Raw genomic sequence first — 25,456 nt, forward strand, 5'->3', positions numbered from 1 at the left:
ATTCATGGACCTAACATTCCAGGTTCCTATGCAGTATTGCTCTTTACAGCATCAGACTTTACTTCCATCACCAATCACATCCACAAATGGGCATTGTTTTCACTTTGGCTCCATCTCTTCATTCTTTCTGGAGTTATTTCTCCACTGATCTCCAGTAGCATACTGAGCACCTACCGACCTGGGGAGTTCATCTTTCCAGTGTTATATCTTTTTGCCTTTTCATACTATTCATGGGGTTCTCAAGGCAAGAATACCAAAGTGGTTTGCCATTCCCCTCTCCAGCAGTCCACATTTTGTCAGAACTTTCCACCGTGGCCTGTTTGTCTTGGGTGGCCCTATGGGGCCTGGCTCATAGTTTCATTGTTATACAAGACTGTAGTCCATGTGATCAGTTTGATTAGTTTTCTGTGATTGTGGTTTTCATTCTGTCCACCCTCTGATGATAAGGATAAGAGGCTTATCGAAGCTTCCTGATGGGAGAGACTGACTATGGGGGAAACTGGCTCTTGTTCTGATGGGTGGGGCCATGCTCAGTAAATCTTTAATCCAGTTTTCTGTTGATGGGCAGGGCTGTGTTCCCTCCCTGTTGTTTGACCTGAGACCAAACTGTCATGGAGGTGATGAAGATAATGGTGACCCCCTTCTAAAGGTCCCATGCACGCACTGCTACACTCAGGGCCCCTGACCCTGCAGCAGGCCACTGCCAACCCACGCCTCCGCTGGAGACTCCTGGACACTCACAGGCAAGTCTGGGTCAGTCTCTTGTGACTGTCTCAATTCTCCTGGGTCCTCGTGCGCACAAGATTTTGTTTGTGCACTCCAAGAGTCTGTTTCCCCAGCCCTGTGTAAGTTCTGCAATCAAATCCCACTGGCCTCCAAAGTCAAATTTTCTGGGGGTTCTCAATCCCTTTGCCAGATACCCAGGTTGGGAAACCTGTTGTGGGTCCTAGAACTTTCTTAACAGTGTGAGAGTTTCTTTGGTATAATTGTTTTGCAGTTTGTGGGTCATCTTTATTTTTGAAGGATTTCAAAGTTCATGCAAACCAGCTTGTTGGCTTATCTATTCTCAGATCACCGAAAGTACTTATGTCCCAGGGACTTCAGGAATGACATTGTCCCAAGGCCCTGCGGTGGCTGTGAGTAAAGGAACATGGGGAGGAAGCCAGCTCCTTCTGCTTGCTGGATCTTGTGGCCCCCAAGGGAGGATGCTGCTCTGAGTCAGCCTGTCTCTCCAGGCTCAGCAGAGCCACGCAGGCCCACCACCCTCAGCAAACTGCATTCTCAGGTGGGGAAACATTGAGACAGGGTATCACTTATGCCTACAGTTGTGAAAATGCAACAGGACTTTATGTATCTTTGGATATCTTTTATGCCCTGCTGCTTTCAGGAATGAGGAGCAGATTTTTTTCCTTAACAAAGGAGAAACAGACTTGCAGAATTTAGATAGGAATTAGAGTGCTTTCTGAATAACAAATGTGAAACAATGTTTATCCAGGCTTTTGATCTAGTGATTATTTTCCATGCAGAGCAGGATTAGTGAGGGAGCTAAGCTTTTCTTTGAAGGTTTTGGTGAGTATTGGGGCTTCTCTCTTTATCCTGCTATTTTCCACTCTCCGTCTTCTCTCTCTGTGTGTGTTCATGTGTACTTATCTCTTCCTTTCTCTAGTGACTTGGTTTTTCTCTTCACCTTTATGAAATTGATGTCTTTTTCATCTTTGTTGTATTTGTCGAGTAGGGTTTTTATATTTGATATTTTTGTTTCAAAAAAGGAATAACTGGCTGGTTTCACTTGTCTCCATAGACAAAAAAGAGTGAACAAGGACACCTAAGTCCAGGCACCTTCTCTGATGCAACCCTTGCATCGATTTTTCTCTGTGAGCCACACTCCCCCACCAAGAAAGGCCTGCTCTCCTGGAACAGAGGCCGGGCCCCCACAGCCCTCAGCAGTTGGGGCTGGTGTCAGCATCTTCACAGGCATTTTTCTTGATACCTTTTGATCAGTAGCATCCTTTGAGGTCTGGGGCAAAGTAAGTCAATTCACTAGGTACTTTTAATGAGCAATCCAGGGAAGGCTCAGAGAACTCAAAGGCACCAGACTCCCTCATTGGTTCTGGAGAGTACAGGGTTAGACTTCTGCAGATGACAGTAACTTGTAGCCCAGTCATTAAGTGACAAGGGGAAATTTGCTTTTGTTAATGGTCTTCTGCTTTCAGTGATTCGCCTTCTTTGTGAAATATCTTTCCCTTCTATTTGATCCCTAGTGCTTAGTGTCCTCATGTTTGGTCCCACTAACACCACTGTCTCATCCACTCTGAGAAAAGGGTCCAGGGCAACCATTTACACTTTAGTATGAATTTGAACCAATGTATTAAGGAGGATTTGTATGTAGAACAGAATCTTAAGAGCGTGAAAGAATTGTACTCTTACATCTTTAGTTACACTAACCCTCACTAACTTATTTCCTTTTGGTATGAATGCAAGTAATGAAGCACGGTAATAGAAATCATGGATCATATTCATATTACATTATGATTGTTGCAAATATCTCAAAATACCACTTATATTCATCATTACTTCATAATGATGCTGCTTATTAGACCCCACTCCAAATCTTTTATATAGAATATTAATAAAGAAGTAGAAACCTTACTATAATTTAAAAAATATTTCAATAATTGTTTCAATGTAGTTTCTGTAGTCCTATATTTTACTTTATCCATTTAGAAACATTATCCTGGGATCAGATCTTGATTTCACTAAACTGCCAAAGGGTTCAGACATAGGAAAGATTAAGAACTCTGCATTACTAGGATGTTAGGCTGCTTCTACCAGGGGTAGATTTCTTTTTGCAGCAAAGGGAATTTTGTTAGTGCCCTTCAGTTTTACTAAGAGATATCCTGACTGTCCCTCACTTCCTAAGAGAGATGCAAAAAGTGCAGGCCAGCCTCTGAGTCCCTAGGGAGACCACCTCTCGCCCTGGAGGTTACTAAACTGATAAGGAGGGGGCAAGTGGTCCCAGCCGGTGGGGGGAGTGCTCCTTGAGCTCCACCTTGGCTGAGCAGCCTGAGGTTTGGGTCTGAAAACCCAGTTCAGAGTGTGGCTGATGCCTGCTCAGAGAGGTGGTGGCAGACACACTGGGTGGGCCAAAAAGTTTGTTCAGATGTTTCTGTAGCACCTTACGGAAAACCCCGAATGAACTTTTTGGCCAACCCAATACTTCTGTCCTATATTTTTAGAGGACCGTAACTGTAGCGTCATCCACGGACTCAGTAGGACCCCCACTGTTAAGGCCCGACTCTGTGCCTCAGGGAACTCCCATCCCCGGGTTAGGTTCCCACATTCAGACACCACCCCAGGGTGCAAGGACGGTTTGCCCATCAGGCACCAGCTGTGAGTCTTGGGTTCCTTCCACTCTCTCTGGCTTCTTAGCGGGCACACCGCTGCTCCCTTCAATGAGGCCGGTCAAAGGGCATCACTCCCTTTGGACCGGGGGCCCGCTGCAGACGGTGTAGTTGACCGAGCACTGAGGATGCTACATCGGGTCCCCAAGCCTGCAGGGAGCCTGTGTGTGCCGCGTGCGGGGGCTCCTCACCGAGAGGAAGGAGCTGAGGTGGAGACCAGCTGGTGCAGGAGCTGGTCGGCTGCATGAAGCTGCCGACTGTGCTTGGGCCTCCGTGGAGTTTGGTTCAGCCGGGGGGCGTTTACTAGAAGCTTCCGCAGGCGCATCCAAGCTGCGGTTCACAGGTTATACCTCTGGTTCCCACCACCCGCAGGACAGATAAATGGGTCCTCCTTTCCCCTCCTCTGCTCTCTCCTCCAACAAGACCTGGTCTTCCCGGAAGCAAATCCATGCCATCCGCTCACTGGAGGAAGGACAGATGCTTCCTTTGTTCTAAGAGGCTACATTGATTTGAAGGTGGAGAACAAGCAGTGTCTCCATTGCTCCGGTTTAAGCCATTTCACAAGCCCTTCCCAGATGCCCGTCTCTTTCAGGGACTTTCTCCTGGCCCTGTCAGTTCCTGTCACCTCCCTCTTGCCATCTTGCCCTTTTGCCTGCTCCTCTAGGCCAGGAGTAGGTAACAGGAGCAAGCAGTGGGGCCTGTGGCAAGCTGGAGACCATGCCCTGCATGACCGGGAGCCATCCCCCAGCTTGAACTGGACGGTACCCAAGGAACCAGGAGGCTAACCCCAACTGCCCTACCTTCAAATGCAGCCCCTTCGTGACTCTCACTCATCCCACCTGGCTTCCTTTTCCTTCATGGCATATATAACCACCTGGCATGTGGATTTATTTAGCTTGTCTTTCCCACTAAAATGGAAACTCCATCACATGGAGGATTTCCACCCCCTCCCCACCACTGTTATATCCTTAGGGCCTAGAATATTGCTTGGCACAGTGTAGGTGCTTAATGAATATTTGTAGAATGACTAGAGGAATTTTGGCTGGATTTGGTAGTTTTTCAGAGAAGCCAGAAATCTGGTTGTTTATGTGAAACCTCCCAATTCAGACACGCGCATCACTATGCCGGCCAGCACTGCCCAAGCCCAGCAGATCTGCAAGCCAGTTGTGACTGGTTTATCCTCTTTTGTCTACACCATGGCCCTACTGGGCTTGAGTTATGCCATTGGCCCTTTGGACTTCCTGCACTCTAGTCACGTTTTACCCTGCCGAGCCTCTTGAACTGCTGCTCACCGTCCTTACTCTCGTCTTTGAAGAAACACTATTCTCTTGTAGACCAGCCCCAGGCATGCCTGCCCTGGCTGCTGCTGGAAATTGCTTTCTCTGTGGCCCCCTGCCCAGCGACCTGGCCAGGGTCACCTCTGCCCCTCCTTCTAAGAGCTTTGATTCCTTTCTGTCTCTTTTTGCTCTTAGCCACTATACTCAGGATGTTTCCCCAGCATAAAAATACCTTGCTTTCTGTTGACAACACCCTACTGGGCTCCAGGCGCTTTATATCTGAGCTCACTTACCTGCTCTCTTGTTTTGTTTGTTTGTTTCTTGGCTGTGCTGCATGGCGTGTGGAATCTTAGTTCCCCAACTGGGGATTGAACCCGTGCCCCCTGCAGTGAAAGCACTGTGTCTTAACCACTGGACTTTCAGGGAAGGCCTTTCACCTTATGTTTTAATATGTGGAAGGCCGTCCTCATCTTGCCGTGGAGACTCTCCTTTAGGCTGTGCTTCTTGTTTGTCACACTTTGAGGACCCACGTGTCCATTTGGAAGCCTGAGGATCCCAGGACGGATTTGGGGGCGCCACACTGTTTACCATCGTTTTTGGAATTAGGCTTTTGATAAGCCATGTACTCTGCTTCAGGCTTCCTAGGTGGCACTAGTGGTAAAGAACCTGGCTGCCAATGCAGGAGATGTAAGAGAAGCAGGTTCGATCCCCGAGTCAGGAAAATCCCCTGGAGGAGGACATGGCAACCCACTCCAATATTCTTGCCTGGAGAATTCCATGGACAGAGGAGCCTGGTGGGCTACAGTCCCTGGGGTTGCAAAGAGTAGGACACGACTAAAGCGACTTAGCATGCACGCATGCTTATTCTGCCTCAGCACAAACAGTGAAGGATCACTTTTTACCTCATTGTGTTTCAGCCTTGGCCAGAGCTTGTGATGAATCTTTAGCACTTATCTTTTTATTTCTCTCTCCATTGGAACCTGGCTTCTGGCGTTTGAATCCAAAGAGTATTATAATTAAACTCAGTAAGCAAGCCAGTTCCTGGAAACTAGCTCTGAGATGTATTTACATAAGCCCCAAATGTATTTACTTACTGATTTTTTCCCCTCCTTGGAATCAATTTCATTTTATAATCTATATAAGAAATTTCCCCTTCTAAATAGCATTAAAGTTATGATTTGAAGCAGGGGGTTTGGGGATAGGATGTCCTCAAGCAGTTTCATGTTATCAACCTTATTCCTTCAACAATAGGAGAAATTAGATGAGAATTGGCCTTGGTGGGGGGGGGTGGCTCCCTGAACAACTAGAAAGAAATTCTGAAATCATTTAAATAAGTTCCCTCAACTGTGAAGAGTTTTCTTTTTTCTTCCCCACTGATCACTTTGAAGGTAAAGCAAGATGGCCTCTGACTCAAAAGATGACCTGCCAACCTTTCCCATTTTCTTCTTCTTTTTTGATGCTGCATTAACTCTCTGGGATGCTCTGAGCTCCTGGAAACTGAAGAACCCCACCCCCATCCCCTCGCCCAGAATTACCCTCTGCTGAATGTAGTGATGGGTTCTAGCTGCCTTGGGTGCCCAGCTCTGCTGTCAGATGTGAGGGCTGCCTTCAGGGTAGTCATGGGAACCAGGAGTGGAGATGCGAGCTGACCTATGGGGGGAGCCGCAAAAGTGGATTATTTAGTGTGCTTTATTATATATAGTGCAGCTTGAAAGGAGTGATTTTGAGGATGTAAAAATTATACTTGCCATAAGGAGTCATGCCACCATTGTTCAGAAAAATACCGATAGGATTTTGGGGGCTAATCCTGGAAAATGTATTGGTGATATTCCTCCCAGGGTGACTCCAGTATTCCACCTCCTGCTTCTGGACATTCAAAATATTAGGGATTGATGTGCTCTGGGATCCTGCTTCCAGAACAATGGTACTTTGCTCTAACACAGCCATAAAGTGAAGAAGATATTCCAGTAAGGCATGGTAGGTTCTTAATTTACAGGTACAGCAGGAGGTGGGGATTAGGTGGCAGATCCAGGGGTGGTTGACAGTGGGATGCTCCCAAGAGAGAAGGGATGTATGTCTTAACAGACATTTGAATCTGTCAGAATCAGAAAGAACTTTCACAGCTCATTCCTTCATTTTACTCATATTAAGTGTCTTCTTTGAACAAACTGGCACTGTGTCTCCTCTCCCAGTGAGGAGGTTTTCAGGTAACAGAAGGAGTATAAGCAAGGGTCCTTCATCTAGGAAAAGCGGGACACCAGGGAGGACTTGAAGGAAAGTGGTGGGGCTGCAGCCCAGAGGGAGTAGGAATGCAAAGGCTGGGGATGGAAAGCAGGGAGCAGCTAGATGGTGCAGGGCTGTGATGCTGGGGGAAGAATTTGGGGCTCTGGTCCTGGGCAGTGGGGCCACGTGAAAGCTTGTCATCAAGGGCAAGTTCCACTAGACGTGCTGTAGTAGTGGAGAAAGTGGAAACACCCTTCGATGGACAAGCCGCAAGACGAGAAACCCTCATTATATGAGGATGAGCTGTATCAGAAGAGGCCCACCTTCATCGGTAAATAGTGTCTAAAAAGGTTTGGTGTATGCCACTTTGAAAAATGATACAAAAAATTCTGAAAAATGTTTTCTTAGATTTTTGCAGCACTCATGTAATAACTGCAGCTTTGTGCTAGATCTTAGAATGAATCAACTGTTGGCTTCTTTTTCCGGTTTTTGTTTTTATTTGATCTACAAGGACTGTCCTTTCATCCTTTTTCTTTCATGGCCCTCACAAATCCAGGTACTTCCAAAAGGCCATGTTAGATCTCCATGACTGTAGTTTTCTTTTTTAATGTATACAGTTTAATGAGCTTTGAGACAGCATACACCTGTGAAACCATCACCACAATCAAAGTAATATCTCTCACCTCCAAAAGTTTCCTCGTGTTCCTTTTTTCATTTTATTGACTTTTCTGGTAAGAACATTTCACATGAGATCTACCCTCTTAAACTGTTAAGTGCACAATAGACTATTGTTAACTATAGGCACCATGTCAGATATGGTATGTCCTATATCAGATCTCTAGAAGTAATCTTAGACAACTTAAATTTTATATCAATTTAATATCTCTCCATTTCTCCCTTTCGATAGACCTTGGCAGCCACCAAATGGCAAAAAATTAAGTCTTTTTTATGGCTGCATAGTATTCCATTGTATGTATCGGCCCCCATCTTCTTATATCCAGTCATCTATTGATAGACGTTTAGATTGCTTCAATTGTTGATTTTTTTACAGAAAAATATTATTTATTTATTTGGCCGCACTGGGTCTTAATTGTGGCACACAGAATCTTTAGTTAAGGCATGCGGCATCTAGTTCCTTGACCAGGGATCAAACCTCGGCCTCCTGCATTCAGAGCTCGGAGTCTTACCTGCAGACCACACTGGAAGTCCCAGTTGTTGACTTTTGAGGGGTGTGTTTTTTCTGAAAAAAAAAAAAAAAAAAAAAAAGACAAGGCCATGGGGTGTGACACCTTCCACTTCTCCCTTGACTTTTGATGCAGAATCACAGAAACGTTGAAGGCTTCCCCACTTTCCCCAAGGCCCATTTTCAGCCCTCTGAGGTTCTCCCCGTTCCCTTGCAGGCCCACTGTGCCTGGAACCCCATCTTCTCTTCCTTAGCTGTCACCGCTGTCACCCTGCCAGGTTCTCTTTGGGTTTGGTTCAGGAGCAGGTCTCCAAAGTCACTTTCATCAGTTTCATGGAATCCTGCAAATGATCCTCTTGCTCAGGTGTCTAGGCATAACATTTCATATGGTGGGATAATTCCATTTGCTTTGGCTTCTGAGGGCTCCACGGGGTGTGGGAATGCAGTGAGCTAATCGTCTTGCTGGGCTAGACCGGACTCTGACACTGACTGACCTTGAGCTGCTCAGGGCCTCAGTGTTACGAATCTGGAAAGTGGGGACTAGATGCCTGCTTTACCCAGTGCAGAGCCCGAAAGGTTCAAATGCAGGAAGGCACTCTCCTGCTATGGGGAACACTAACAGAGGGGGCGCACTTATGCAATTTCAGGGAAACTCTTGGAAGGTGAAGGGCTGAACCTGGAATGCCTTTTCCTCTCATTTCCATTTTGTAAGAACTTACAGAAACCATCGGACTAACCTGCCTCAGAACTTGGCGGGATTTACTGGGGACGGCATGTGCACAATCCTTTAGCCCACAGCACATCTGCAGGTTCCAAGAAGATGCAGGCACTTTACACGTGACCCAGATCGGGAAGTGCTAACGCTGAATGGACCCGGGCAGGGGAGCCGGGTGTAGGGGCTCATGTCTGCCCTGTGAGTGTGACCTGTTCCCGGACACGTTTCCTTTGACCCGGGAAAGAGACTGCCGCAGACAGAGCCTGAGAGCCCCTGGCTGCTATTCCAGGAGGCACAGAGGCTCCTGTTTGGCCTTAGGAAGGCCACTGGAGTCGTCGCTTCTGAGCAGAAATGTCGCTTATCGCCGGAGACTTCCTGAAAGTTCATCTCAGGCAGCCTCTCTGGAGTCCCTGGGTTTGACACTTAGCGCATGTCTGAGATCTAAAGCTGCTTTCATCTTCCTCAGGAGCCCTGCCTAGCGAAGTGGAGAACTACACTTAGTCCAGTTCAGCCTGAAACTTTGTCCAACCCAGTAGTTGAAAGAGCCTTCTTTGGTGTAGCTCGGTCCCTTGGGGTAACTGTTTAGTCTTCCAGATCCCTCTCCTCTGCCCTCTCCTTCCCAAGATGGTGAGGAGGCCCGGCCAGCTGGGGCCCCATGTGCAGACTAGCCGTGTCTGCCAGGGCTGCTCAGCCTGCTCCCTGCCTGCATGCTGGTGGCCTCTGCCCTTTTTTTTGTTGAGGCCACAGGGAAACTTGGGGGATTTTCTGAGAGTCAGCCAAACACCTGTGTCCATCATGGCTCACCACATTCTTAATTCTGTGGAGGCTGCCCACTCCCTCTGTGGTGTGGAAGTTTCCCCACAGTGGTTTTCTTTGAATCCCAGTGAGGAGGGCCCAGGAGACATTGTCCTCTGGGCTCATCTCACCCCATTCGGGCCCCTGCTCCTTGCTCTGGAGTTTTAAAGCCCACCTCTTATTGCTCGTCTCTCCCTGCCCTCTCTGAAACTGTATTGGTAAATGGGGTTGGGGTAAAGAGAAGCTGGCTTACCCTCAGGGGACCATTAATCAAAATACTCAAGAGACCCTCTAAAAATATGTCTGCTGTTACATGTACATCCGTGTGCATCTTTTGTATTTTTTATGTCCTAATTTCCTCTCTACCTAACTGGAAGTTGCTATTTATGTTTAAACATCCCTGTTGCTACAAATAAGTTCTTTTTGCTCAAATGATCCTGTATGATAAATTGTGAGACATAAACCCATTTTACAGATTAGAAAACCACAGATCATAAGAATTAAGGAATTGCTACGCGTTACTTGGCAGGCTAATTGGGGCCTGAGAATTTAAACCCAGGCTTTCTGAGGGCAAAAGCCATGCTGTTTTGACTCTTTTAAGCTTGCTGGCTTCCTGAAGGCAGGGGTCACGTCTTTGACATCTCTCTTGTCCCAGTGTCCTACACCAGCAGTGCTTGCCAAGTGCTGGTGAGTGATGCTGACTGACATACAAGACATACTCCCTAAACCTGAAGGAAGGGAACCTCCCAGAGATGTTTTCCAAGGAGGGTTGGAGGCAGGTATGAGGTGGGGGAGATGTACTAAATGATTCAAAGAGGACTGGAAAGTCAGTGGAGGGTTCTGCTAGGATGCAGGGAGTGTGAACGTGGCTGATTCATTCATCCCCCTGGTCCTGTGCACCACCAGGTCAGCCTGGGCAGACACTGCTCCAGGGAGGGAGTGATGTGACTTGGGGGGGGGGCAGGGAGCAGTTGACTGTAATCTCAGAGTAAACAGGAGCCCTGAGGATGCCAAAAGACCCTTGCAGAGCTGGAGCCAGACTCTCCTGGGCTGACAGGCATCTGTGCTCCTGAGCCAACCCTGGAGAGAGAGCAGAGGGGTTTTCTGGGATGGAAGCTGGCCACCGAGGCTGCAGAGAGGGGCTGAGGGGACGCAGTGGCACAGATGTCATGCAAGAACAGGAATGTCTAGCTTTGCCTTGGCCTGCAATGGTGAAGGCTGGCGTCTGTATGATTTGCAGAAAAGAAGAATAGTAGAATGATATAGCTCAGGAGGTCTGCAAGAGGTCAAATGGTCACTCTTCCAAATCCAGGTAGGGGGCCTAAGTCCAATCATGCTACGCCTGAGATCCTGAGATGAGCGAATGCTGGAAGCGGGCTAAGATGACGCCCTACTCTGGCTTGGGTGCCGACCTTAAAGAGCAAGTCAGAGCTTTCCTTTGGGTGTTACAATTTTCTTCAGCAAAGACAGGCATGCAAGAAGGAAGGGGGAAGAAGAAAGTAGCTTCCAGAAGACTCTAGGAGTAATGGACTAAGGAAACATCGTTATCATCCTCGTCAGTGACATTTTCATACTGTGCCACTGTTGAGAACTGGAGACATATGCAAAGCCATTTCGTCCAACCTTCTGCAATGCAGACTTCCCTCACCCCCTGATTTTGCTGTGAATGTTCTGGCTCATGAGGTCTCAATGTGGGTGGGAGATGATCCTCCATCCCCTATCCCAGGGCATGTTGGCAGTGTCTGGAGACACTTTTGGTTGTCATGCTGGGAGGCAGGTGGTCCTGACACCTGGTGGTCAAACCCAGGGGTGCTGTTGAACATCTACAGACCTCAGGATGGCTGGCAACACAGAGCCAGTCAGCCAAGTGTCAACAGTGCTCGGCTAGAGAAACCTGTTCTGGCTGGATATACTATGTTATGGGAGATTTTTTATTTTTAATGTTTCTCTTTTTTAAAAAAAATCTAAAGTAAGTTGATTTGTAATGTGTTAGTTTCAGTTGTACAACAAAGTGATTCAGTTTGAAGAATCATAAATAATATATATATATATATCTTTTTTAAGATTCTTTTCCATTAGGTGGTTAGATTCCATTATGATGTTGAATATAGTTCTCTGTGCTTCCATTATGTCCTTGTTGTTTATTTTATACATGATAGTGTTTATCTGTTAATCCCAAACTTATAGGAGCTTTATTAACTAGGATGCTGTGCTGTTTAGTCGCTCAGTCATGTCCAACTCTTTGCAACCCCATGCACTGTAGCCCATCAGGCTTCTCTGTTCATGGGGATTCTCCAGGCAAGAATACTGGAGTGGGTTGCCATGTTCTCTTCTGGGGGATCTTCCCAACCCAGGGATTGAACCCAAGTCTCCTGCATTGCAGGTGGATTCTTTACCATCTGAGCCACCAGGGAAGCCCAGGTATACTGGATTGGGTAACCTATCCCTTCTGCAGGGGGTCTTCCTGACCCAGGAATTGAACTGGGGTCACTCTCCTGCATTGAGGGCAGATTCTTTTCCAGCTGAGCTGCCAGGGAAGCCCCTATTAACTAGGATAGTAGCTCTAAATTCTGTCTGATTCTAGTCTTCTGCAGCGTGAATGTATGCTGTATTATTTCTCCCAGTTCAAGATATCAACTGCAAAATGGGCTAAGTTATGAGACTTTCTTGCTTGTAATTAAGGTATGAGTTTTCAGATCAGGTGGGCCAGTTTCCTACTGGAATGATTTCATTCACTGCAGCACTTTCTGCTGAGGTCTATGAAGACATGAGCCCACTGCCTGCCTCCAGTCAGCTTTTGGTCTATCCAGAGAGCTGGGAATTGTCAACAAAGCGAGAATGGCCATAAGCATGTGTGTATGGGTTTCAGTTCATCCAAGAAGGCAGGAGTTGAAGGCAGAGGGCTGGAAAAGGCCTGTCCACCCGTGGGAGGGAGGGGAGGAGAGAGGCATCAGCGATTGCTTGGTGCTGATGGGCAGAGTGAAAACAGCAGCATGAGTGTGAACCCCTGCAGCCCTCTTAGAGCGAGAAGCGGACACAGGAGGCCTCAGTTCAAAAACAGTTCAGTTCAGTTCAGTCGCTCAGTCGTGTCCGACCCTTTGCGACCCCATGAACCGCAGCATGCCAGGCCTCCCTGTCCATCACCAACTCCCGGAGTCCACCCAAACCCATGTCCATTGAGTCGGTGATGCCATCCAACCCTCTCATCCTCTGTCCCCTTCTCCTCCTGCCTTCAAAACAGTGAGGATGGGTTTTTAGGAAATGAGCACACAGGAGCACGTCAGAGTCTCTGCGTTACATTCAGATATGCAGTCATCACATGTTCTGTATCCTTCTCGCTTCTCTCAGCTTACTGGGGAGCCCCAATTTCCACTGACCGTGAGTGGGAGGGAACCGGTCACCGGCCAATAAAAGGTATTTCTGCCTCGGCCTGTTTTGGGTTCTTGTCCCTTTTGGGTAAATGTTCCTCCTTCAGTCTCTCTATTCGGGTGATTTTTTTTTTTTTAACTTCTTCAGGGCTGGCCCCTCTCCAGCCTCCCCAGGACGGCGCTGCATGGAAGGAAAGCCCAAATGTCCTCCAGGCTATTTGAGGAGGGTGACTGGCCCCTGTGTCCTGCTGGTCTTGTGGAACTGGGAATGATGTATGGTGTGTGGTCTGTGCTGCTGGGGCCCAGTGGACCTTCTTCCCTGGCTGACCCAGGCTTGCCTCCTCCATGGCCCTGAGCTAGGCGGTCACCCATGGCCTCTGTGGTGGGATTGACCTGCCTTCTCTTCCCTGCTCTTAGCCCTGATGGCAGAGGAAGACTTGAGGGTGCTCTTTTTTTTAAATGCATATTATTATTTTTGTTTATTTGGCTGCACCAGCTATTAGTTGCGACATGCAAACTCTTGGTTGTGACATGTGGGATCTGGTTCCCTGACCAGGAGTCAAACCCTGGCCCCCTGCACTGGGCGCGTGGAGTCTCAGCTGCTGGACCACCAGGCAGTCCCTAGAGGGCGCTCTTTACCACCATCTCGCATCTTCTCTCCGCCCGAGCTCTCCGTGGTGCCATTTTTATTTTGCTCCCCGAGTCCTCCACGGGAAGCAGGGCATGAATCCTCTCTGCTCTGGCTTCCTCTTTAAAACTCTTTGTGGTTTTGCTATAGTTGCTGCTCCGGCCATTGGTCAACCTCCCGGTGGAAGAGGAATGAAGACAGGGGTTCCAATGTCTGACCTTTTCTCTCTCTTTTTCTCTTCCTCTCTCCTCCCGGTAGCCCAGAAGCATCTCCACTTCTTCCCTTGATGCTTGAAAAATTCTCTTGGGTTATAGCCCCAGTTCTTGATACCTAGGGCTTATTCTAACACTGCGTGTTTAGATCATCAGGCTTTGATGGTAACATGTAAATGGAATTTTTGAATTTGGAGTTTTTCATGTGTTTGTTTTTAACAAAGCCTGACTCAGGATTATTATTTCCTGAGTGGCTTAAAACATGTTTTTCACAAAGCAGGGCAAATAATGAGTGGGATCTCCCTGCTGTTTACTAGAACCCTGAAGCCTGCTCATGCAATGAGTGGGAAGTTTGAGTGGAGTAGAAAATAAGTCATCTTATTGTTTTAATAAATATTAAACCCATTCAGTATCTAACCTGAAGAAGGAGTGGAAAGAACAAAGGTCGGATGGTCCCAGACTTCCCACGAGGACAGGGACGCAGGAGCCATTCTCTAGCTCTGGTCGGCGACTCTAAAACTGGGACCTGCCCTTGTTGGAGGGTGGTTGGGGAGGAGGGCCTTGACCATCAAGATTCTTTCCCAGTTTTTTCTGTCCATCTTATTCACCACTAAACTTAGATCCAAAAGCCACTCGGTTGCTTTTGGATGTTAACATTGTGCTCAAAGATCAAGCTGTGTGTCCACGGAGGAGAATTCAATGTCTATGTGCAGGTGTCCAGGCAGATCCCCAAACACGTCTCTGAAATGTTCTGAGTGACAGCATAAACGTCCATCCTCCCAAGAGGGTTCTCGGAAGAGGAACATGCTCATTTGGATCTGTGCCTTAGAGAAAGCATCTCTGTGATTACTGTGCATCGACACCTTACGGAGCCCCTGGCAGGCATCCCAGAGCCCGGGGACCCACTGCATCTCCTCGCAGCTCTGTGCTGGCTGCGAGAGCCAGGCAGATCCCGGGGAAATGTCAGGAATGAGGCAAATTAAGAACAAATTAAACTCCCCTCCAGCTGGGCAGCCCCTTTGATGTCAGCAGTGGAGGGACACTTTGTGTCCTTGCGGTGAATTGTAACGTCTAAGGAATACTCTAGGTGGGCTGTTGGAAGCAGCCTGTCTGGCAGCAAGAGCATTGGTATCAGAAGAGAACCAAGGCGGCAACTCGTGAAGGGAGGTGTGCTCGGATCTCTGTGAGAGGCCTTCTGCCTTAGGGAGGGCTGAGGACCCGTCACTGCCCACTCCCAGAGGCCTGCACCCCTGCGGTGGTCTGCCCTTGTCTCCCTCTGCCCTCGGGCTCTAGAGCCTGAGGCCCCGATACTGGCGGAGCTGACTCTTGTCACATTCAGGGCATGTCCTCCTTGGGCTCCACCTCTCCACACACCAGGGATGTTCAGGTGCAAACATGTGAGGTGCTGTTGGGAATTAGCACAAGAACAAAAATGTGAATCATCGATTCATTTGGTCACGTGTGTGCGTGCTAGGTCGCTTCAGTCATGTCTGACTCTTTGTGATCCTGTGGACTCCTCTGTCCCTGGGATTCTCCAGGCAAGAATACTGGAGTGGGTTGCCATTTCCTTCTCCAGGGGCTCTTCCCCTACCCAGGGACTGAATCTGCGTCTCTTATGTCTCCTGCATTGGCAGGTGGGTTCTTTACCACTAGCACTTCCTTCACATTTTACAAATTTTTAAAAAGTCTTTAAAATTTTTTAAGTTATAGTTGATTTACAACTTTTGTATATAGCAAAGTTATTTGGTTATACATATATAAATTCTTTCTCATATTCTTTTCTACTATGGTTTATTACAAGATATTGAATATAGCTCCCTATGCTATGGTGGGACCTTTTTGTTTATCTGTTTTATTTTGTAGTTTGTATCTGCTAATCCCCAAAGTCTAATTTATCCTTCCCCACCCCCCTTTGGTAACCATTAGTTTATTTACCATGTCTATGAGTCTGTTTCTGCTTTGTATATAAGCTCATGTGTATCATATTTTCGATTTCGCATATAAGTGAAATCATATGATACTTGTCTTTCTCTGCAAACATTTATTTTTATTCATTAAACATTCATTGAGTCCCTGCTATGTGTTGGCTCCCTGCTGGGGATGCCAAGATGAAGGGATCCATGTGCCTGTTCTGCAGGAAGGGATTGCAGAGGACTGGGTGGGGGAGGGGGTGGGGAAGACAGTCTCGTTCAGGTGGCCCAGAAAGGTGCTGGGGGCTCGGGATGGAGCACATGGGGCATCGAGGTGGGTCAGGAATTGGACAGGGAAGAGCTTGTGTACCGAGAAGTACTGGATTGGCCAAAGAGTTTGTTCAGGTTTTTCCTTAACAGCATACAGAAAAATCTGAATGAACTTTTTGGTCAACTTCATATACATGAGGTCTTTGGGAAACACAAAGAAAAAGAGGTAACCTGTGCCTGGAGGATGAGAAGCATCAGGGGAGGCTTCAAGGAGGAGGAGAAAGGGGATGGTGTTACAGCAAGGAGTCTGCAAGCCCAGGGGATGGATGAGTGAAAACGTGTGCTGGGAAAGACCAGGGCATGGTGTGTGCAGATCCGAGTGCATCTGGAGACTGGACTCACGGTGGGAGGACAGTGGGAGGCAGACAGGGGAAGCAGGAAGGACGCATGTTGTCAAGGGTCTTGGTGCTCCGTTAGTTTTTATCTTGTTCTTGAGCAGTGGAGGACATCGAAGATTTCTGAGCAGAGGAATGAGATAGTCACATGTGTTAACAGGAAGAAGGCCGGAGTGAGAGAAGGGAATATGTTATTTTATCTACTCTTTGGAAGTTGTCTTTGAACGAGGTACTGGCCCCCTCGAGTCTTCTTTAATGAGAAGCCGCAGTCCCATGCCTGCTGTACCAATTTTTATCTCCTCCAGCTACTGCCTTAGGGAGGAGGGCATTTGTCAGTGAGAGTGGGAGGCAAGGAGTAGGCTGTCTTCTGGGTCAGAAAAGCTCTTCAAAAAGTAACTGTGTGTGAGAGAGGGAGAGAGAGAAAATGCATGAGCCTGGTTGGGTAAAGGGAGAGGGAGAGGAATTACTATGGGACCAAATCAGGAACCTCTCTGTTGAGAGATGGGGGCAGATAGACCAAAGGGCTTTCTAGGATGAACTGGTGATGGAGCTGTTCTGAGCAGGTGACGGGTGCTCGGAGGTGGGCTTCTGGACCACTATTCACTTACTGCCTGCTCAGGTAGCCTGCATCTGAGAGAACCTTGGTGTGTTCATCTTGGACTATGTATGCAACCTGGGCCACAGCATTGAAAGAAAATGGAGAGTTGGACAAGGTCCTCAGAGGGACTCTGAAAGGTTGAAGGGACTTCCTCTGAAGATAGCCTGAAGACATTCAGATTTTGTTTCTGTGGACAAGGTGACACACAGGCTGGGTTCTGAAGCCATTTCAGTGGGATCGGAATGGGACAAACCTTTCACTAAACCCTAGACTCCTATAAGTAGGACTCTGGACTGAAACTGGGAGGAGGCAGCTGCTGGACTGGTAGGATGGGCTACTCCTTCATGCAACAAGCAGCACATGTGGGACATTGAGATCTCAGAGACTGGTGTAGAATAAGCAGGTAGATGGATGTGACACAAGTTTACATCAATTCCAGGATGCTAGATCCACCACAGGATGCTAAAGTCAGTAAGGGGTGTCTGGGGCTGGTGCTTCACCTCTGGAGTCAACACCATGGGGGATTAAGATGCCTTCCATGGAGGCAGCGCTCAGGGGCTTGGGCCTGGTGGGGGGGTCCCGACTTGTACAGAAAGCATTTTTCTGTTTTCTTTTGCATTTACTTGGATCTCCAAAGTGACCAGCGCTGAGCCCAATCATTTTTAACCTCTCTTAATTTTTATTTGTTGTGCATAAAATTATGATAATTTCATGCTAATTATTATCTCAGGAGTGTTATAAGCAATGCGAGATCAAGCCTGTCATGGTGAGCTCTGAAACGTAAAAGGGCAGTCCTCCAACAGACATGAAGAGGCAACTCTGTTAACTCAATGCCAAGGAGCAAGGAACATGCACACATACACACACACCCCTGCGCTCACCACATCACTTCAGTGTCTCCCCCAACCAAATGTCTTCTCTTTTTAATATTTGTTTATTTGGCTATATGGGGTCTTGGTTGCAGCGTATGGGATCATGCGGGATTTTCATTGCATCGCATGGATTTTTCGTGGCAGTGCATGGACTCTCTACTTGTGGCACGTGAGCTTAGTGGTGGTGGCGCGTGGGCCGCGTTGCTCCGACGCATTTGGGGTCTTAGTTCCCTGACCAGGGATCAAACTCGCATCCCCTGCATTGCAAGGCAGATTCTTAACCACCGGACCACCAGGGAAGTCCCCCAGATGTTTTCTTAACGTTGCTATTAAGGAATCAAAGAGGCTGATTTTTGCTGCTGCTTTTCTGTTTTCTAGTTCACTCTTGAATGCTTCGGACACGCGGAATGGTCAGCGTGTGTGTGTGTGTGGGAGGTGGTGAGGGAAGAGCTAAGAACTTCCAAGGAGGCTGTGGGACCTTCACACACTGAGGAAGAGAGTCCGACTCTCTGACCAGACTGTACGGGCCAGTGAATCAGACAAAGCAGAGCCTGCAGGCCTGGCCTGACCGGTGTGTGTCCCTCTTGACCCGGTGCAGGTGACTGCTGGCTTCTGGCAGCCATTGCCTCCCTCACCTTGAACCGAGAGCTGCTGCATCGTGTGGTCCCCAGGGATCAGAGCTTCCAGGAGAACTACGCGGGAATATTTCATTTTCAGGTATCCCGCCTAGCTCCCGGCCCTTGACCCTACTTTCCATAGTGTGGGGACCCACGCCAAGAATCGGAGGTCTGGGTTTGGGGCCCAGTAGCCTAGGTTCTAACAGTCCCTCCAGGGCCTTCTGATGCGTGCTTGAGTTTGAGAACGCTTGCTTTGACGCGTTCATCCAATCACCCACACGCCTGTCCCCTCCCGTCTCCTCCAGGCCACGTGGCCTTGAGGAAAGCACTTGGAGTGAGTGAGGGTCGGGAGATGTGGGCTCGAGTCACCCACTGCTGCCACAGCATGGTACAGTTCCCCTCATTCACAAATTCAGCCTCTGAACTTGTTTCCCGCTTTCACTGGCATCTCCTGTGGACATGGTCAAGTAAGACAGATCCTGCTCTTAAATGACAGATCCAGTTCATTAAAGGCTGGAGCATTGACCAGCTCAGAGGCTCCTTCCGAGGTCCCCTGAGGACGCCGACTCTGCCTGTCGGCTCATCCCTGTAAGCGGATGCTGTATTTCCCTCCCCCAGTTCTGGCAATATGGAGAGTGGGTGGAGGTGGTCGTGGACGACAGGCTCCCCACCAAGGATGGAAAGCTGCTCTTCCTGCATTCCGAAGAAGGCAGTGAATTCTGGAGCGCGTTGCTGGAGAAGGCCTATGCCAAGTAAGTGGGGCAGGTAGGAGCTGGGAGACCGCACAGAACTGGGGGAGCTTGCTCCCTCCCCCCTGACTCTGGGTACCCTGACCAAGTCTTTCCCAGCACCCAGACCCCACCGTGTACAGTATCCCCAATAACAGAGAAACAAAAATTTGGGCTAGGAGTTCAAAGCTCAGCTCTGTCCCACATGAATGTGTGAATTGGGATGTTGGTTTTGTCCTCTTAAAGCCTCCGGGTCAGTTCTTCGGTCAATGTGAGTTTTTTAAAGAGTGATGAAGAAGAAGAATAAAGCAAATATGCTTAGATATCAGACTCACCAAAGTCTCTACCCTTTGTTTGGGAGTCATTCTTCTTCTCACTGGCATTCAATGTTCAAAGTCTTCTTTGGGGTTCTTTTAATTCATTTTATTGATTGGTCCCCTTTTTCTGCAACCCCTGTTCCTTCCCAGCCCTATTCCCAAAGCAAGCCCCAAAGGAGGCTTCTCAGCCTTGAGGGAGGGTCCCCTTCATCCTTACCCATGCCCTCAACTCCCCCAAAACCCAAGATGTCAAGGCCAGCTCTGGAGTGGTTACACATTGCTTTTTATTTTTATGTATTAATTTTTGGCCGTGCTGGGTCTTCGTTGCTGTGCTCGAGCTTTCTCTAATTGCAGCGAGTAAAGGCCATCTATCCGCAATGCTTGGGCTTCTCATTAGGGTGGCTTCTCTTGCTGTGGAGCATGGGCTGTAGGCATACAGGCTTCAGTAGTGTCCTGTAAACCCGTGTCCCCTGCATTGGCAGGCAGATTCAACCACTGGACCCCACCAGGGAAGTCCTGCACTTTGCTTTTTGAAAGAGCGCTTGGCTTCGTGAGAGGTGTTCTGAGATTCGTTCCTGGCAGAGTGCTGAACTGGCCTTCTGAAACTGTGCCTAAATCCCTGGCCCGCAGACAGAACTGACTAAGGCCCCCCCGAGCCCTCCAGGGCGCACCACGTCCTCACAGCGCCCCTGCCCCATCCCACGTGCTCCCCTTGCTAACGGCTGTGGATGATACCTGTGTTCTTTCTTGTCCAACAGGCTCAACGGTTCTTATGAGGCTCTCACTGGAGGGTCCACGGTGGAGGGGTTTGAGGATTTCACAGGTGGCATCTCTGAGTTTTATAACCTGAAGAAGCCACCGGCCAATCTGTTCCAGATCATCCGGAAGGCCCTCCGCTCGGGGTCTCTGCTGGCCTGCTCCATTGACGTGAGCTGGGATGGCTTCTCTTTGCTTCTCCTCCCTGCATGTGGTAGGGAAGGGACCAGGTTGGGGGCTCGAGGCTGAGAAGGCTTTGGGCCAGAGTCTGGGGCTTATGGAGTAAGTCCCATGATGTATTGGTCCCTAGCATGTGGGAGCTGATGGCAAGACCTAATTAATGGATAGGAACCAGAGTTTGGGCTCATAAACTCAGAAATGTTAGGAGCCCTAAGTGTCAAGCCCCTTTAGTTCTGCAGGAATTGCCCTAAGAATGCAGCCTTGATCCCTCGATCCTGGGCCCTGCCTTTGCCACCCCCGTTTGGCTAAGTAATCTTGGGATTTTGGAAACACAGTGATCAACAATATATGATGGGGGCTTGGGAGCTCACTGAAGACACGGGAAGAGGTTTTGACCCAGGGGTGATGCCCTGTCTGGGGGTTGGCGGTATGCAGCTCCAAGGTAGCCTGGAGACCAGAGCCTGGGGGCCACCAGTCCCTCCACCTGCTCTTTCTCTCCATACCGTGGTCTCACACAGATGAATGACCAGGCAGGAACAATCTCCCTTTCTCCTCTCTATAAAAACCCCAGCAGGATATGTGTGTTTTTTTTGGTAGAGAAGTGATGTGGACCCTGGGGAAGGTGCGGGACTATTGAGGAGGGACTCTGGGGACCCCCACTGGTGAACGGGGACCAGTCCAGAGGGGTTGTTATGGTTAGTCTTTTGCAGGCAGTCGTGGTATCCCTCATGGGGAATAAATGACTTCCCAGCTTTCTATGTCATTTTAAAGGCTGGTGAGTCATTTTCCAGGACTGGCAGGCAGGCCTGATCAAAGAGGCGTGGATGGAGAGAGCTCTGTTTACCTGGGGTTAATTGCTCTGCCTGCATATGTTCCCAGCCCTGCACTGGGACCCCCCTGGCTGTGTAGCATGTGCTTAGAAAGCCTTGTAGGACTGGCCCCAAGAAGGTCAGGGTCAGCCACTCTGAGTGGACTTCTTTATTCTCAACTCAGGTCTCCAGTGCGGCTGAAACGGAAGCCATCACCAGCCAGAAGCTGGTTAAGGGTCACGCATACTCTGTCACTGGAGTCGAAGAGGTAAAGTTGGGCAGGGATGGAAGGGTAGGGTAATGCATGATGGTATAACCGTAAATCCCTGGCATCCTAGAGAGAAAGAGAGGGGATCACCATCTAGTGCTTCCCGGCCCTGCTGGGGTGCAGCCTCTCTGGTTGCACAGACCCCGTGACACCCTCCTGCTCATTACAAGGCCCCTTCTTCCTCTTACCTACTCGGAGATGGCTTACGTAACCTCTCTGAGCCACAGCTTTATGGGCTCTAACTAAATGTAGGCTCTCCTCTGAGATGTGGCCAGGATGGGACAGAAAGTTTTGGAGGAAAGTTGTAGAAACTGTCAGTTAGATCCATACTCTTTCTAAGAAGTATGTTTGTACAGGTAAAGCACTGGAAACCCATAGGATCCTCAAGGCAAAAAAGGCAGTAATACCTGCCCCAGCTTTCAAGGTGGGGTGTGATAGTGAGAGGAACGCAGATATTCCTTACTCTCCAACCCAAGGAGAAAGCATGGCTAAGCTTTTCATTATTTTTATTTACTATAGTCTGCCTACTTCCAAAAAGGATGTGCAGTGGTTTGCAATGAAAAGCACAGACTCAATAAAACCATACAACAAAGGCAAAATACAGAAGACAGTCCAGGCTAAAGACAGTGTTCCAGTGGAGAAATTAATTTTGCTTTGGGTTTCCTGAGGGCTAAGGCAAAAAGGGAAATGCAATGGTGTCTTAGTTTTTGTTATTTATTAAAAAGGCATTAATGTTCACTGTGTGTATTTGTGTTGTGTTTCACAAATACACTCCTTAATGAAGTCAATTCCCAAATGTGAATTCAGCATGTATGTGTAGACACTGGGTTGAGGGCATGACGGAGGATACAAAGGAAGGTCGGATACTGAAGACTGAACAGTTCATCGTGTTTGTGTATGTGAGCAAATACACAAAGGGGTTCCATAGAGAGTAGGGGAAGGTGGATGAATGTATGGGCTTTCAGACAGGCTGCCTGGGTGCCTGTCCTCCACCTATTACTTACTAAATAGGTAATCTTGGATAATTTAACCCCTCTGTCTAGGTCTCAGAGGTTTTTTTTTTTTTTTAATTTTTATTGGAGTATATTTTATTTACAATGCTGTGTTAGTTTCAGGTGTGCGGCAAAGTGAATCAGTTATCCATGTACATATATCCACTCTCTGTGTGTCTCAGAGTTTTGAGGGAGATTAAAATGAAGATAATAACAGCACCCAGCTTATAGGATGGTTGTGAAGTTTAAATGTGGTGATCATGCATCTGAAAGGCCCAGCTTGGCACCCAGGTCATAGCACCAGCTCATGAAATGCTAATTGCTCTGCTCTTAGTATTTGTTGGAGGGCATGTATTATCAATAGGTCTCATATATTAAGAACTGAGTCAGTCAACTATAAAATTTTAAGCCAAGTTAAAGCTGATAGATGCTTGTTTTTTTATGCTAGACTCACTATCTATTCAACCAGATTATGAAAAAACAGAGCTAAGGCCTGAAAAAATGTGTGAAAAGAAGACATGTTTAGAGGCCTTTGAGGAATTGAATGCAAGTCCGCTCAGGTGCAGACACGAACGCAGGGCGGCAGGGCTGGGTGCGGAGATTCACTTGCCTTTGTGTGTGGCCCTTGCAGGTGGATTTCCAGGGCTGTCCAGAGAGGCTGATCAGACTCCGGAACCCGTGGGGCGAAGTGGAGTGGAAGGGGGCCTGGAGCGACGAGTAGGTTCTCCCCTGCCTCCCTGCCCGTGCCCACCTCCCTTTGCGGGGAAGGCATCGGGCAAAACACATGCAGTGATTCTGAGACCCCCGGGGCAGTGCGCTCGAGGTGCTTCCTATCCGCAAATCACACAGCCTGTTCAGAAAAGAATGTTAGATGGTTCCAGGTGGGGAAAAACCAAACAAAACCCACTCAGCAGTAGTCTTTGATTCCTTGCTCTGCTCTGGCATTTGCAAGTGTGGCAGCTCAGTGGAATTTTGCTTCACGCCTGAGGGTTTGCTTGTTTTCTGTGTACCACGGCGGTCATCCAAAGGTGAGACCCATCACTCTTGATCGAATTCTTTCCACTTTGCAAAGTCTGGTTACTCTGACAAAGGCCAAACCCCTCAGCACGAGGAAGAAACGCGCTTAGAAAGAGGAACTGAATTTTAGAGGAGTCACTGGCTGCCGCAGGCAGGAGGATGAACGGGAGGGGTGCCCGCTCGCTGAGAGCTCATTTCTGGCAGGTACTGATCTCTCCTGACAAAGCCATTAATGACTGGAGGGACCCAGGCCTCTCCGAGATGGTGCCTGAATCCAGAGAGAGGCCTCCCGTGGTGTCCTGGGACAGCCGTGTTCTGGAATCAGTGCCACCGTAGTACGGGAGGCTGGAGAGAACATGGTCTGGTTTCCACCCTAGTTAGCACTGCTGGCACGGGGGAGGCAGGTTGGCGCCTCTAGGGGAGGATGGAGAACTCACCAGTGTCATGGATGAAGAGCCGCCAGAAATGGGAATGGTCATAAAAACACCCCCCGCCCTGCCCAAAACACATCCTTAAGCCTCATATGTACCCCATGTGCTGTCCATACTGCATGATGCCACCAGGACTTTGGAAGGGAACTTTATTACTTTTATGAACTAATCACACATCATTACTGCTCACAACTGCAGTCCTTCCCTTCAGGTTTGTGTCATGAAGAAACACACGTCCCCAAGGCCACAGATGGCCTCCTATATTAAAGACTTTTCATTCCGCTGCCTGTGATGGAGCAAAACCCAAAACCTTAGTTCTACCGACTGCCCCAAAAGCATGTCATGGTTGAATGAAATTGAAACCCCGAGTTTTGGCCATTTTAAGCTGCAGCTGTTTCCCAAGCTGTTTACAGGGCTTATGGGGCTTTATCTCCTTTCCCTGATGCTGCTCAGCCTCTAACAGGCTGGGACAGGTCCAAGGGTTTGAGGTGATGACTGGCGGGCACCACCATCTGGAGACGCAGCCTGGGGTGTTTCTATATGGATGTTGTGGGGGAGGGTGCTGCAGCTCTGTGAGACCCCCCTAGCCTCAGCCCAATGTCTTTAAGTTAAAAAAATTTTTTTCCAGTTAGTTTCAAGAAACTAACTGGGATATTTAGGTCAGATCTCAAATTCTCCAACTTGTCTCCTAATCTTTGTTTATGACAAGCACATTCGGAGTTTTGGTTCTGATTCAATGACTGTTTCCATGAATTACAGAGGCCCTGGGAGTTCCCCTGCTTGATCCTTTGGGGACCTGAGAGCCCCCCTGGAGGGAGAGGCTGGGCTTAGTCCTGGTGTTCATGCGGCCAGGGGGAGGTCTCCATGTTTTGCCGAAAGCATTCAGAGAAGGGATTTTTTTTTTTTTTTAAAGATGGATCTTGATGCTGCTTAGTTATTTAGACACTGCATACATATTTCAGGGAAACCTCACTTCTTAAAGGTCAGGTAGCTGGAGATGGCATTTGAACAAAGTATGTGGGTATTGCCGCGGAAAGGCTGCCAGCAGGAAGCCTCGCAGGGTGCCATTACTCCAGGGAAACTGTCGCAAAATTGGGAGTGATTGGCATCTGCGGGCTCAGGAAGGGGACCATGTTTATGTGTCCAAGATGCTTAGGCCTTCTCACGGTATCTTCACCTCAGACAGATAAGCCAGAAGGATGTCTCACCAACTGAAAAGAGGAGGAGGTGGCCTTTCTCTGCTGGCCATTCTCACAGCTCTTCCCCTGGACTTGCCCAGGCCTGTGATCCAGGGCCTGGGGGGTTGAATCAGACATGAATGTAGAACTTGCCTGGAGAGTGAAATTAGAGCAAAGCTATGGCCCAGTGTTTCTCCTGCTGCATGTCTGGGGTCACCCTGCTAGTGCCTGTGGAGTCCTGTCCCTTCCCCAGATGGCACCCCCTACCATCTCATACCCTCCCCCCCCGCCCCCAGTCATTTTGGTGTTCCCCATA

At 48.5% G+C, this 25,456-nt stretch overlaps 1 protein-coding gene across 1 annotated transcript in view; it reads left to right on the forward strand.

The window, feature by feature from the left end:
- The window catches only part of CAPN8 (calpain 8), a 69,714-nt gene that overhangs the window by 18,003 nt on the left and 26,255 nt on the right, over positions 1-25,456 (forward strand). The window contains exons 3-7 of the mRNA XM_043486098.1: positions 18,446-18,564; positions 19,083-19,216; positions 20,268-20,436; positions 21,439-21,522; positions 23,146-23,231. Of these exons, the coding sequence (XP_043342033.1) occupies positions 18,446-18,564; positions 19,083-19,216; positions 20,268-20,436; positions 21,439-21,522; positions 23,146-23,231 (592 nt within the window). The remainder of the gene's footprint in view (positions 1-18,445; positions 18,565-19,082; positions 19,217-20,267; positions 20,437-21,438; positions 21,523-23,145; positions 23,232-25,456) is intronic.

Source organism: Cervus canadensis, chromosome 13 (genome assembly GCF_019320065.1).
Source record: "Cervus canadensis isolate Bull #8, Minnesota chromosome 13, ASM1932006v1, whole genome shotgun sequence".
Classification (NCBI taxonomy): domain Eukaryota; kingdom Metazoa; phylum Chordata; class Mammalia; order Artiodactyla; family Cervidae; genus Cervus; species Cervus canadensis.